This window comes from Drosophila simulans, chromosome 3R, assembly GCF_016746395.2.
Source record: "Drosophila simulans strain w501 chromosome 3R, Prin_Dsim_3.1, whole genome shotgun sequence".
Taxonomy (NCBI): Eukaryota; Metazoa; Arthropoda; class Insecta; order Diptera; family Drosophilidae; genus Drosophila; species Drosophila simulans.
Genome location: NC_052523.2, coordinates 10,734,897 through 10,747,725, shown reverse-complemented (window position 1 = coordinate 10,747,725; position 12,829 = coordinate 10,734,897). Strand labels below are relative to the sequence as shown.

General features: G+C 50.2%; 4 protein-coding genes across 4 annotated transcripts; 3 read left to right on the top strand and 1 right to left on the bottom strand.

Annotated features, from left to right (window-relative positions):
• Positions 1-641: 641 nt before the first annotated feature.
• On the top strand, positions 642-1,712 carry LOC6727950 (B9 domain-containing protein 1). Its single transcript, XM_002103269.4, has 2 exons — positions 642-1,215; positions 1,329-1,712. The coding sequence occupies exons 1-2, from the start codon at positions 828-830 to the stop codon at positions 1,664-1,666; spliced, it is 726 nt and encodes a 241-aa protein (XP_002103305.1). The 5' UTR covers positions 642-827; the 3' UTR covers positions 1,667-1,712.
• A 240-nt stretch (positions 1,713-1,952) lies between these two features.
• Positions 1,953-3,490, top strand: LOC6727949 (opsin Rh6). The gene is made up of 3 exons (XM_002103268.4): positions 1,953-2,813; positions 2,874-3,154; positions 3,214-3,490. The coding sequence occupies exons 1-3, from the start codon at positions 2,106-2,108 to the stop codon at positions 3,332-3,334; spliced, it is 1,110 nt and encodes a 369-aa protein (XP_002103304.1). The 5' UTR covers positions 1,953-2,105; the 3' UTR covers positions 3,335-3,490.
• A 42-nt stretch (positions 3,491-3,532) lies between these two features.
• LOC6727948 (trissin) lies at positions 3,533-4,254 on the bottom strand. Its single transcript, XM_016176652.2, has 3 exons — positions 4,097-4,254; positions 3,944-4,034; positions 3,533-3,875 (listed from the first exon to the last, which is right to left on the bottom strand). The coding sequence occupies exons 1-3, from the start codon at positions 4,146-4,148 to the stop codon at positions 3,695-3,697; spliced, it is 324 nt and encodes a 107-aa protein (XP_016034550.1). The 5' UTR covers positions 4,149-4,254; the 3' UTR covers positions 3,533-3,694.
• Positions 4,255-4,854: 600 nt separating this feature from the next.
• Positions 4,855-12,118, top strand: LOC6727947 (activating signal cointegrator 1 complex subunit 3). Its single transcript, XM_039295311.2, has 6 exons — positions 4,855-5,092; positions 5,147-6,822; positions 6,876-7,851; positions 7,911-8,319; positions 8,378-11,266; positions 11,328-12,118. The coding sequence occupies exons 1-6, from the start codon at positions 4,962-4,964 to the stop codon at positions 11,790-11,792; spliced, it is 6,546 nt and encodes a 2,181-aa protein (XP_039151245.1). The 5' UTR covers positions 4,855-4,961; the 3' UTR covers positions 11,793-12,118.
• Positions 12,119-12,829: the final 711 nt, after the last annotated feature.

Sequence of the window (12,829 nt, the reverse complement as noted above, 5' to 3'; positions counted from 1 at the left end):
GGCAGCTATAAATTGCTAAATGGCCATTACAGCATTAATTACACGACCGACCAAGAGTAGTGAGTTAAATTCAAATTGACCTTTTGCCCCGCCCAGACTGTCGGTCTGCGGAATGAGTTATTATCTTGTAATTGTCACTTACTAGCGGTGTGCAGATATGTTTCTTCGATCTCGATCTGGATCGGAGTATGCAAATTGGAAGCCAGAACCACTCGATGTCCATGTAGCGAGCGATGTCGATTGGAATTAAATTACATGGCTGTCGACATGACAAAGTGTGCGAATAAAATAAGTTGTTTTCCTTACTCAACTAACGAAACAAAGGAAATCCACCAACTGGTTACAACAAATACCGAAAGAAATCATTAATGTGATTTATGAACATGTTGGCTCATTAAATCAGCGAAAAATAGAAATTATCATCGCAGCTTTATCTAAACTATTATTAAATGCAGACAGGCCATATACTATCCGTTTGTTGAGTGTCTCTGGGGAATTCTTTAAAATCAACAAATTATAGAGGAAATTGTTTACAATCATTTCGTTTCTGATCTTGCAAGTCATATGCTTAAGCAGAAACAGCAAATGCATTTAAATAAAATCGAATGGAATAATAGAAATATTTCTGGTTTTTAAATAGCATTTTGGCAATATAATCCAAATATATCGATTGTTATAAAAAATATCCCTTTTTTCGGGCCAAGCTGTCATATTTTTCGACCACTTTCAACACTGACGTTGTGGCCAAGTCAGTTTTGGCAGGTGGAAAATAGTTGGCACTCGACTTGGTTGGAAACACACCCCGTTGTGAGTCGGTAACCACCACCATGAGCGCCAGTGAGGGCATCAGTCTCCCGGGCAACGAGGAAACCACTCCGCCGCATGAAAAACATAAACAAAAGGCCAAGAAGGCCAAAAAGAAGTCTCGGAGTGCCAAAGAAAGTGTTCCCAATGCAATGGACGCGAAAGCCACTGCCAGCTTCTTCAGTTTGAGCATCGTGGGCCAAATAGTCTCGGCCACCTTTCCCTTGGGTCCCGACAAGGAGTTCGTCTTCCTGCGCTACGAAATGGTCGCTGGTCCCGACTGGCAGCTGTGCTCCGGACCCCAGCACGGACTCACCCAGCTGGCCACCAACAGAAGGGGCCACTTCAACGAACCGATTGTCTTCAACATGCCCATCGAGGTGACCTTCAAGAGCACCAGTCCCTATGGCTGTAAGTAATTGTTTAAAATCGATTAGTTTACTACACTCTTTCTCAGCTATTAACAATTTTTCGAATTAGATTTAAGCAATACCAACAAGATCTCCATTTCTTTTGGTTTCCAGGGCCCCAAATCCTGGTGAGCGTGTTCGGACGCAGTGGCCTGGGCAGGGAGACACTACTCGGTTACGCCCACATCCACCTGCCCGTTTTTGGCAGTCGGCGTCCAGCGGATCAGACGGAGCAGCTGCAGGCGCCCATCCTGATGCCCAAGTGCCCCAACATGATGGCGGACATCACCAGTTGGCTGCTGCGCCGCGAGCCGGAGCTGAAGGACCCCAAGGTGCTGCTGGACAACCTGAAGTGCAAGGGACTCTCCATGGAGTCCTACGGCAGCCTGCAGTTCCAGCTGTCCGCCGTGATGAGGGGCGCCCGCAAGCTGGGCTACCATTGGCACTCCTGAGACGAGATTCCAGAGTGTGTTAGTAAAACGTGAACTTGAGGAAGCAGGAAAGCGTTTGTCTTAATCTAATTGCCGGGTGGGTGGTACCTCAAACTTGACCTTGTCCGCTGTGACGGCTAAGACGGTGTCCAAATGACGCGACTGCTGCTAATCCAACGCAGCAAACCAGCGGCAATCGAAAGCCCAATTCGAACGGTTAGCTTTGGATTGGCCAAGTGCCGGCTAATTGGATTAGGGCAATTAGTCTAAGACGCGGTGTACACAAGTGGCCATATAAAGACCCGACCACCATGGTCCGCCCCAGGCATTGCCGCCGAGTTCGCGTCCCGAGAGTCAGCCGTCCTGCTATGGACAGCGAGTAGTCGCCGCAGCAGAGTAGCCAGCCATCCAAGTTCAGACGAAGCCACCACCGAAGCACCACCAGTACCAGCCATTCGAAATGGCCAGCCTGCATCCCCCGAGCTTCGCCTATATGCGCGATGGGCGCAATCTCAGCCTGGCGGAAAGTGTGCCCGCCGAGATTATGCACATGGTGGATCCGTACTGGTACCAGTGGCCTCCACTGGAGCCCATGTGGTTCGGCATCATTGGCTTCGTGATTGCCATTCTGGGCACCATGTCGCTGGCGGGCAACTTCATTGTGATGTACATCTTCACCTCGTCGAAGGGACTGCGCACGCCGTCCAACATGTTTGTGGTCAATCTGGCCTTCTCCGACTTCATGATGATGTTCACCATGTTCCCGCCGGTGGTGCTGAATGGCTTCTATGGCACCTGGATCATGGGCCCCTTCCTGTGCGAGTTGTACGGCATGTTTGGCTCGCTCTTCGGATGCGTTTCCATTTGGTCGATGACACTAATTGCCTACGATCGGTACTGCGTGATCGTAAAGGGAATGGCCAGGAAACCACTGACGGCCACGGCGGCGGTGCTCCGGCTCATGGTCGTGTGGACCATCTGCGGAGCGTGGGCTCTGATGCCGCTCTTCGGCTGGAATCGTTATGTGCCCGAGGGAAACATGACCGCCTGTGGCACTGACTACTTCGCCAAGGACTGGTGGAACAGGTCCTACATCATCGTCTACTCCCTTTGGGTCTATCTAACGCCGCTGCTGACCATCATCTTCTCCTACTGGCACATCATGAAGGTATGACTTCCCTTACTAATTATCCAAGGATTCTGTTAAGGATTGACTCTGGCCTTTCAGGCTGTGGCTGCCCATGAGAAGGCCATGCGGGAGCAGGCAAAGAAGATGAACGTGGCCTCCCTGCGGAACAGCGAGGCCGACAAGAGCAAGGCCATCGAGATCAAGCTGGCCAAGGTGGCACTGACCACCATTTCGCTGTGGTTCTTCGCCTGGACCCCGTACACCATCATCAACTACGCGGGCATCTTCGAGTCGATGCACCTGAGTCCACTGAGCACCATCTGTGGCTCCGTCTTTGCCAAGGCCAATGCGGTGTGCAATCCCATTGTGTACGGATTGAGGTGGGTGCCACTATCTAACTACCTATCTACCTATCTATATGATGTATCTCCCGCCACAGCCACCCGAAGTACAAGCAGGTGCTCCGCGAGAAGATGCCGTGCCTGGCCTGCGGCAAGGACGATCTCACCTCGGACTCGAGGACACAGGCCACCGCCGAGATCAGCGAATCGCAGGCTTAGACGGTTCGGAGACGACGACGACTGCAGACGTAGGGAACTGACAGCTCTAGATCTACAAAAGACTCAACTATTTTGCAAATGGCACCTCAAGGAAAACCCAAAAAAAAAGATGGCAAAGAAAAATGTAAAAAAAATATAGTAAAAATATAACAGCAATTGATACAAAATCAAAATCACCAAGTTTATCAACTAGTCAAGTGCTTTATCAAGCACAGTGCCCCAAAGAAGTTTGTGCCTTTATTGGTGAGTAACATTTCAAGCATTTCAACCATTTGCCATAGCCATTGGATCACATAGCTCGTTAATCGAAGTCGATGCCAGTTTCGGTGTCAGTACAAGTTGGGTCATCTGGGGAAGTCCTTAGGGGTAGTAGGTGTTCAGGCCGAGGTCCATCAGTGTGCCATTGTGTCGCCTTTCTCGCAACTCCTGGGTGAAGAGGGCACGCCCCTGCAGCAGTATGAAGTCGATGAGCCTCCTGTTCGAGCTCTGACGCAGTGCATCCGGGTCTGATCGCTTGCGAAGGTAGTTAAAGCAGCATGTTCTGGAGGAGTCAAATGTATATCAGTTGGAAAACCCCAGTTTGGCAACTTTTTGTATATGTTAGCTTACCGAAAGTGCTTTGTGCCACATGCGCTGGCACACTCCTTGCCACAAGTGTCGCATTTTATGGCCTGGGAACTGGGGCACATCAACCAAATGCCTTCAAAGCTCAAAGATTTAGTTACAAAACCTAACCAATGATTGCTCATAGTTGAAACTCACATAGCAAGATGATCTGGAAGTGAGCCAGCCAATGCATCGTTGTCTTAGTCATTGGTCGGCTGTCTGCTCAGAATGCTGTGCCGCTCATATGATCCTCGCTTGGTGTCCTGTTTCGTATCCCTGAGAAAGCGCAAATGAAAGGACCGAGTTGCCGGCTCCTGACTTTATATACCCGTCGGCTGCAGGACAGCAGCCCACTTTGAGATGCTGGCATTCAAAGTGGTCAATGAAGCATGTGGCGGATGAATAGCCAGGAGGAGGACACCAGTGGCATATGAACACGGAGCGCATATTAAGTAAGAGCACACAGACAATTGCAGCTTGCGCAACAAGTTTATGGGGTTGTTTGGGGCGGGGGTCGTTGGGCAGCCGCAAATCAAAGCAGCTGGACACAGGTTGTAAAACTTCTTAATCTAGCTGGCAAGTGGCAAGTTAAGCATATTAAAATTGTGAGCAAGAGTCTTCAAAGTGGCAGGAAGGAAGTGACTACTGATTTCCCTAGAACGAATGCTGACGATATTGGGTACTGTGAATATATATGGTTTCTGCGGTTGTCAGCCTAATTATAATTCTTATTTCATCTTAATTTTTAGGTATGGCAATCTGCAGTAGTTAGTCATAGCATTTAATTTTTATGCCGCAGTCGTATTTGTAACGGCCGTTTTTTGAACTTAAACCTACGATATTCGACATTCAAAATATTTTCCACAGTGTGGCAACTGCACGTTTCCATGCCAGTGTGACCGCTTTTAGTATTTTTCAGTATTTTCGGTGAACGTAAGAGACTGCCCACTCTGCGATTTGAGAATTGAAAAAACGTAAACATTAACTTAACTCCAGCTCTAGTCATAAAAAGCGATTGAATATGTGGGAGCCGCCACGATTGAGTGCATCTCTGCGCGCCAAGACGGAGCTGGAGGCCCGTAGCCGTCGCTTGAACGTCCTGCGGCAGGCGAGAACCACGTCTGCTGCGTCCACGACGACGAACAGCCAAAAGTGAGTAGCGATTTCACAACCTGTGAAATTTTGTTCAATTCCGCTCCTCTCCAGCAAGGAGGAGCAGACCATCGCGCGGCTACTGGCCCAGATGCCAGCCGAAAAGCAGCCGGCCGCTAAGGTGCAGCTGCAGAAGCTGCGCAATCTGGTGCAGGAGTGCATGGGCTACGAGGAGCAGCCACAGGTGGTGGAGCACGCGGCGCTCTTCCTCTTCTGGCTGCTGCTGGATCAGCGGGTGCTCCTGGTGGCCACCACGCAGCGGCTGCACGGCATGTTCGGACAGACCTTCGATCGCAAGAAGAACCAAATCCACGACTGCGTCCAGGCCATCGGCGATCTGCTGGAGGATCACGAAAGATCCGCGCTCAAGCGGTGGCGACAGACGCATCACAAGGCGAATGGAGTGGGTCCGCTGTGGGGCGCCCATATACATGTCAAGTGCACGCCCTCCGAGTGGATGGACATCAGCCTGCTGACGGATCTAGCGCCGGATGCGCTACTCAAAAACCGCACTGTCAACAAGTTCTCTATGAAGCACAAAACCAAGGCCGCCCCAGCGGCGTCCACGAGCTCGGAAGCCGCCAAGTTGAGTCCGGAACTGCAGACTCTGCTTGAAATCTCCGAAAAGCTGGACGACGAGCACCTGATAAGCCGCGTGGGCGACATTCTCGGTTCCCAGCGCAGCAGCGAGGTGTTGCAGAATGAACTTATGGAAATTCTAGGATTTGATCACTTTGAGTTGGTAGAAAAATTGCTCCAGGACCGGAATAAGATCGCTCGCCAATTAGATCAGTTCGCCACAAGATCCCGCCGCGTCATGGAGGTGAAACAGAAGCGCATCGAGACGGCTGCCAGTGGTGGAGCTGCTGAGCGGCGACCCACCGTGGCCAGCGCCGTCGTAGTTCAGTCGGCCCAGGAGAAGCAGCTGGGCAAAATGCAGCGGAGGGAGGAGAAAAAACTGCAGCGCATCATGCGAAGCATTAAGGACGATGAGCTCGAAGATGATCCGAATTGTGCGGTTGCCGTTTCCGTTCAACAACTGCGCATGCAGCACCAGCGAAAGCTCTTGGAGGCCGCGCAGCGTGAGCCTCTGCTGTTCAGCACAAAGGCGGAGTTCAAACAGTCCAAACAGTACAGCCAGCCCATCCACTATCCCTATGTGTTCGACAGCCAGCTGCTGGCGAAACAGCACGCTGGCTTTATAGGTGGCAGCAGAATCACTCTGCCCGATAACGCGCAGCGCATAGATAACAAACAGTGGGAGGAGGTCAAGATCCCGGCGAGTGAGCCACCTCCGCTCTCTGTCGGCAACAAGCGCGTTCAAATCGAGGAATTGGACGACGTGGGTAGACTGGCCTTTGCCAACTGCAAGGAGCTGAATCGCATCCAGTCAGTGGTCTATCCGGTTGCCTATCACAGCAACGAAAATATGCTCGTGTGCGCGCCCACGGGAGCTGGAAAGACCAACGTGGCAATGCTTTCCATTGTGCACACCATCCGTTGCCACCTGGAACAGGGAATCATCAACCGCGACGAATTCAAGATCGTCTACATTGCGCCCATGAAGGCATTGGCCGCGGAAATGGTTGACAACTTTTCCAAGCGCCTGAAATCTTTACAAATCGTTGTGCGTGAACTGACGGGTGATATACAGCTGACCAAGGCGGAAATGGCTGCCACCCAGATACTAGTCACCACGCCGGAGAAATGGGATGTGGTAACCAGGAAGGGTAAGAATAATATACTATTTTTTGCAATATATGCCAACAATATTACTTTCCAGGCAGCGGCGACGTGGGCTTGATAAGCCTGGTAGAGCTACTCATCATTGATGAAGTGCATCTTTTGCACGGTGAGCGAGGTCCCGTTGTGGAGGCATTGGTGGCGCGCACCCTCCGCCTTGTTGAGTCCTCGCAGTCAATGATTCGCATCGTTGGCCTATCCGCAACCCTTCCAAATTACATCGATGTGGCACACTTCCTGCGGGTGAATCCTATGAAGGGCCTGTTTTATTTCGACTCGCGCTTCCGACCTGTTCCACTGGACACCAATTTTGTGGGCATCAAGTCGGTGAAGCCGCTGCAGCAGATCGCTGATATGGACCAGTGCTGTTACCAAAAGTGCGTTGAGATGGTGCAGGAAGGTCATCAGATTATGGTCTTTGTCCATGCCCGGAACGCCACGGTGCGAACGGCGAACGTGATTCGCGAACTGGCCCAGCAGAACAATACCAGTGCCCTGTTCCTTCCCAAGGATTCCGCTGCTCACGGCCTTGCAACGCGTTCGATACAGAGAAGTCGGAACAAGCAACTGGTGGAGCTGTTCTCCAGCGGCTTGGCCATGCACCATGCGGGAATGCTTCGCGCCGATCGTCAGATGGTTGAGAAGTACTTTGTCGAAGGACACATCTCGGTGCTGGTCTGCACGGCCACGCTTGCCTGGGGTGTCAATCTGCCGGCTCACGCTGTCATTATCCGAGGCACAGATATATACGATGCCAAGCATGGCAGCTTTGTGGACCTGGGCATACTCGATGTGCTGCAGATCTTTGGACGCGCCGGTCGGCCACAGTTCGACAAGAGTGGAGTGGGTACCATCATCACCAGCTATGATAAGCTCAATCACTACCTGTCGCTGCTGACCAATCAATTCCCCATCGAGTCCAACTTCGTGAATTGCCTGGCCGACAATCTAAATGCGGAAATTGGTCTTGGCACGATTACCAATGTGGACGAAGCTATCGAGTGGCTCAGTTACACGTAAGTTGATACTGAACTCCATTAGATGGATCATTTTTAATGTTCTCCATTTTATACAGGTACTTGTTTGTGCGCATGAGAATAAATCCTCATGTATACGGTATCGAGTATTCGGAGCTAGAGAAGGATCCCACGCTGGAAGCTCGCCGCCGAGCTCTCATCATGTCCGCAGCGATGAGTCTGGACAAGGCTCGGATGATGCGGTTTAACCAGCGCACCATGGACATGAACATCACTGACTTAGGTCGCACTGCATCTTATTTCTACATTAAGTACGACACTGTGGAAACTTTTAACGAGCTGATGAAGCCATTTATGACCCAGGCTGAGATTTTGGCCATGATTTCCCAAGCTCAGGAGTTTCAGCAACTCAAGGTTCGCGATGACGAGATGGAGGAATTGGACGAACTGAAAAGCGCCTATTGTAAGATAAAGCCATACGGAGGAAGTGAGAATGTGCACGGCAAGGTAACGATTGAAGTTATACAATTATTTTGCCAAGCTTAATTTGGTTTTGTTTTGCTAGGTGAACATTCTGATTCAGACATATCTTTCGAATGGCTACGTGAAGTCCTTTTCATTGAGCTCCGACATGTCATATATTACCACGAATATAGGAAGGATAAGCAGAGCGCTATTCTCCATTGTACTGCGGCAAAATAATGCAGTCCTGTCGGGAAACATGCTGCAGCTTTGCAAGATGTTTGAACGCCGCCAATGGGACTTTGATTGCCACCTAAGACAGTTCCCGGCCATTAACGCTGAGACCATCGACAAACTGGAACGACGCGGTCTGAGTGTCTATCGGCTGAGGGATATGGAGCATCGCGAGCTAAAGGAGTGGCTCCGCAGCAGTACCTACGCTGACCTGGTTATCCGGTCGGCGCACGAACTGCCCTTGTTGGATGTGGAAGCCAGTCTGCAGCCTATTACTCGAACGGTGCTGCGTATCAAGGTGGACATTTGGCCCAGTTTCACATGGAACGACCGGGTTCATGGAAAGACGTGCCAAAGCTTTTGGCTGTGGATTGAAGATCCAGAGTCGAACTACATTTACCACTCGGAGCTGTTTCAGGTCACCCGGAAGTTGGTGATAAGTGGCCAGTCGCAGCAGCTGGTAATGACCATACCTCTGAAGGAGCCACTGCCGCCACAATACTACATACGAGTGAGCAGCGATAACTGGCTGGGAAGTACTACATGCATTCCATTATCATTTCAACATCTGGTGCTGCCGGAACACCACCCGCCGCTAACGGAGCTTCTGCCCCTCCGCCCACTCCCAGTCAGCTGCCTCAAGAACGTTCTCTACGAATCCCTCTACAAATTCACGCACTTTAATCCCATTCAGACGCAGATCTTTCACTGCCTGTACCACACCGACAACAATGTGCTCTTAGGCGCTCCCACTGGCAGTGGTAAGACCATTGTGGCGGAGATAGCCATATTCAGGGCACTTAACCAGAATCCCAAGTGCAAAGTGGTGTATATCGCTCCACTTAAAGCGTTGGTAAAAGAACGCATAGCGGATTGGGAGCAACGCTTCCAGCGCTCCTCTCTGGGCCTCAAGGTTGTTGAGCTGACGGGCGACGTCACTCCCGACATTCAGGCCATCCGAGAGTCTCAACTTATCGTTACCACGCCGGAGAAGTGGGACGGCATCAGTCGGTCCTGGCAGACCCGCGAATACGTACAGCACGTGTCCCTAATCGTCATCGATGAGATCCACCTGCTGGGTGAGGATCGAGGACCGGTCATCGAGGTGATTGTATCGCGAACAAACTTTATCAGTTCCCATACCGGTCGGGCTATCCGAATCGTAGGATTGTCCACGGCACTGGCCAACGCTCAGGATCTGGCCAACTGGCTGGGCATCAAAAAGATGGGACTGTACAACTTCAAGCCCTCGGTGCGTCCAGTGCCTCTCCAGGTGCACATCAATGGCTTCCCAGGAAAGCACTACTGCCCTCGCATGGCAACAATGAACCGGCCCACGTTTCAGGCTATTCGCACCTACTCCCCCTGTGAGCCTACCATCGTCTTTGTTTCGTCGCGTCGGCAGACGCGTCTCACGGCGCTGGACCTGATTACCTTTGTGGCCGGCGAATCCAATCCCAAGCAGTTCCTGCACATGGCCGAAGACGAAATCGAACTGATCTTGCAGAATATTCGTGAACAGAACCTTAAATTCTGCCTAGCGTTCGGTATTGGTCTACATCACGCCGGTTTGCAGGAACAGGATCGAAAGTGTGTTGAGGAGCTGTTCCTCAATAGGAAGATCCAGGTCCTGGTGGCCACAGCCACACTGGCGTGGGGCGTTAACTTGCCAGCTCATCTGGTGGTGATCAAAGGTACCGAATACTTTGACGGAAAGGTGAAGAAGTACGTGGACATGCCCATTACCGATGTGCTGCAGATGATGGGACGAGCCGGGCGGCCGCAGTTCGACAATGAAGGTGTGGCCGTCGTTCTGGTGCACGACGAAAAGAAGAATTTCTACAAAAAGTTCTTGTACGATCCATTCCCGGTAGAGTCCAGTCTGCTGGGAGTGCTGCCGGAGCACATAAACGCTGAAATCGTTGCGGGAACTGTTCAGTCAAAGCAGGCCGCTCTGGATTATCTTACGTGGACGTACTTCTTCAGGAGATTACTCCGAAACCCGTCGTATTACCAGCTGCAGGACATAGAACCGGAAAATGTAAATAAGTTTATGTCTAACCTGGTTGAGCGCGTGGTCTATGAACTTTCTGCCGCTGCCTGTCTGGTGGAGCGTGATGGATGTCTGGTACCAACATTCTTGGGACGAATCAGTTCCTATTACTACCTGTCGTACCGCACAATGCAGCATTTCCTGGAGGACCTGCAGCCGGGCATGAGCACCAAGAAAGTTCTCCTCGCCATTGCCGATTCCTACGAATTTGATCAGCTGCCTGTCCGGCACAACGAGGATAAGCACAATGAGCAGATGGCTGAAGTAAGCCGCTTTAGACCGCCGTCATCGTCTTGGGATTCTTCGTACACCAAGACTTTCCTGCTACTCCAGGCCCACTTTGCACGGCAGTCCCTTCCGAATTCGGATTACCTAACAGACACAAAGTCGGCTCTGGACAACGCCACTCGAGTGATGCAAGCCATGGTGGACTACACAGCGGAGCGGGGTTGGCTCTCAACCACTCTGGTTGTGCAGCAACTGATGCAAAGCGTCATTCAGGCCCGTTGGTTCGACGGCAGTGAGTTCCTAACGTTGCCAGGAGTGAACGAGGACAATCTCGATGCCTTTTTGAACATACCACACGATGACTATGACTATTTAACGCTGCCCGTGCTGAAGGAGCTGTGCAAACAAGAGTACGAAGTACTGGCGAAGCCACTGCGAGATGCCTTCGAGGAGCACGAGATCGAACAGATGTATAAGGTACGCTTCGTATTAACTAAATTGCTGAACGATATTCAAATGACACTTTAAACATTTCCAGGTAATCAAAGACTTGCCCGAGATAGCACTTCAAATATTCGTAGAGGGTCGGCATATGGAGAATGAATATGCGAAGCGACCGCTCTCACTTTCTGATGACACGAGGGGCGAATGGATGTCCCTGCATGCCAATGAGGACTACGTTCTCATAGTAAACTTACAGCGGCTCAATGTCAGTGGACAGAGAAGAGGTGGGGGACAAAGCTACACGGTGCACTGCCCCAAGTATCCCAAGCCGAAGAATGAAGCGTGGTTCCTGACCCTGGGCTCCCAGGCCAACGACGAGCTCCTCGCCATGAAGCGGGTATCCATTCGCGGACAGCGCTGCACCAACCGCATTTCGTTCCAGGCAACTCCGCGACTTGGACGTCTACAGCTCACGCTTTATTTAATGTCCGACTGCCTCCTGGGCTTTGACCAGCAGTACGACCTGCATTTCGAGATCATTGATGCAAAAGAAGCCTGAGGGCCCTCCTAGAGATTAAATCTAACGTGTACCGTAGCATTCTGTAGAGTTGAGGCTTAACTTTTAGTTAATGAAGTTCATATGGCCTATGAACGTTTCCCACAATCACTGTTATCACCTAGAGTTTGTAGTAAAACTGAACTTGCGTATTTATTGTGTGATCCTCCAAGACATGTATAACATTTTTATCATTAGTAACTTGCTTCGAGACGAAGCTCCTTTGTTAGCCAACCATGTAGAACCTACATGCATGAATCATTTTCTATGAATTTATGAAGTAACTATTTTTATTGTGTAAAGTTAATAAAATTTGTATTGAAAGCGAATATATGTCTTTCAATTTAGCTACCAAAATGCAGTTCAATCTTCGACGTGATCAATTTAAAAATCCTATTTACATAGCCATACCTATCGGCATGTTAACTACATTTGTTCTACATAGCACAGTGGCGCCACCTGAAGTTCACATGTATGATGAAGGAAATTATTCATAGTGCGTGTCAAAAAGTAAACGTACCAAGAGACATCATTAAAAAAAACTTTTATTAGTATTAATTGATTTATATATTTCTAAGTTGGGAATGATAAAATATAAAAATAAAACATTTAAACAGCTTTAAACCGGTTTGCCTATATATGCATGGTAATAATTAGTTGTTAAGACCGAAATAGGCGTTTTAAATATTCGCAATATTCCAGCCAGAAACGTTTTTCGCTGCGAAAATATGTAAACGACCCACCTCATCCGAATGTATTGTTACGTGCGGCGTCTTTTAATGGCGGGTTTTATCCGAGTCCTGCCCATTTCTGGACGCTCCTGCACTCCTGCCCTCCTGCCCCACACATGGTGCTGAGAAATGAAAGCATATTCAAGTGATTAATGCAGATGGCCACCACATCGGGCAAATGCGGATCCGCTGGTCCCCGGGGAGTCCCCGACTAGGATAAGGAGCTGGCCTCCTCCCACAGCAGTCGAGTAATTAAACTTGATTAATTGTCTAGTCAGCATGAAGGTAAAAATCGGCGTAGCCAAGATA

What these genes read in the sequence shown, in the direction of transcription:
- LOC6727950 (XM_002103269.4), top strand. Translation starts at nt 828, where the DNA reads ATGAGCGCCAGTGAGGGCATCAGTCTCCCGGGCAACGAGGAAACCACT. An exon ending in GAGCACCAGTCCCTATGGCT is followed by an intron (nt 1,216 to 1,328) that starts GTAAGTAATTGT and finishes TTTGGTTTCCAG; the next exon opens with GGCCCCAAATCCTGGTGAGC.
- LOC6727948 (XM_016176652.2), bottom strand. Translation starts at nt 4,148, where the DNA reads ATGACTAAGACAACGATGCATTGGCTGGCTCACTTCCAGATCATCTTG. An exon ending in CTTCCAGATCATCTTGCTAT is followed by an intron (nt 4,035 to 4,096) that starts GTGAGTTTCAAC and finishes TGAGCTTTGAAG; the next exon opens with GCATTTGGTTGATGTGCCCC. An exon ending in TGTGGCACAAAGCACTTTCG is followed by an intron (nt 3,876 to 3,943) that starts GTAAGCTAACAT and finishes TGACTCCTCCAG; the next exon opens with AACATGCTGCTTTAACTACC.
- LOC6727949 (XM_002103268.4), top strand. Translation starts at nt 2,106, where the DNA reads ATGGCCAGCCTGCATCCCCCGAGCTTCGCCTATATGCGCGATGGGCGC. An exon ending in CCTACTGGCACATCATGAAG is followed by an intron (nt 2,814 to 2,873) that starts GTATGACTTCCC and finishes CTGGCCTTTCAG; the next exon opens with GCTGTGGCTGCCCATGAGAA. An exon ending in CCCATTGTGTACGGATTGAG is followed by an intron (nt 3,155 to 3,213) that starts GTGGGTGCCACT and finishes CTCCCGCCACAG; the next exon opens with CCACCCGAAGTACAAGCAGG.
- LOC6727947 (XM_039295311.2), top strand. Translation starts at nt 4,962, where the DNA reads ATGTGGGAGCCGCCACGATTGAGTGCATCTCTGCGCGCCAAGACGGAG. An exon ending in GTGAGAATGTGCACGGCAAG is followed by an intron (nt 8,320 to 8,377) that starts GTAACGATTGAA and finishes TTGTTTTGCTAG; the next exon opens with GTGAACATTCTGATTCAGAC. An exon ending in AGATCGAACAGATGTATAAG is followed by an intron (nt 11,267 to 11,327) that starts GTACGCTTCGTA and finishes AAACATTTCCAG; the next exon opens with GTAATCAAAGACTTGCCCGA.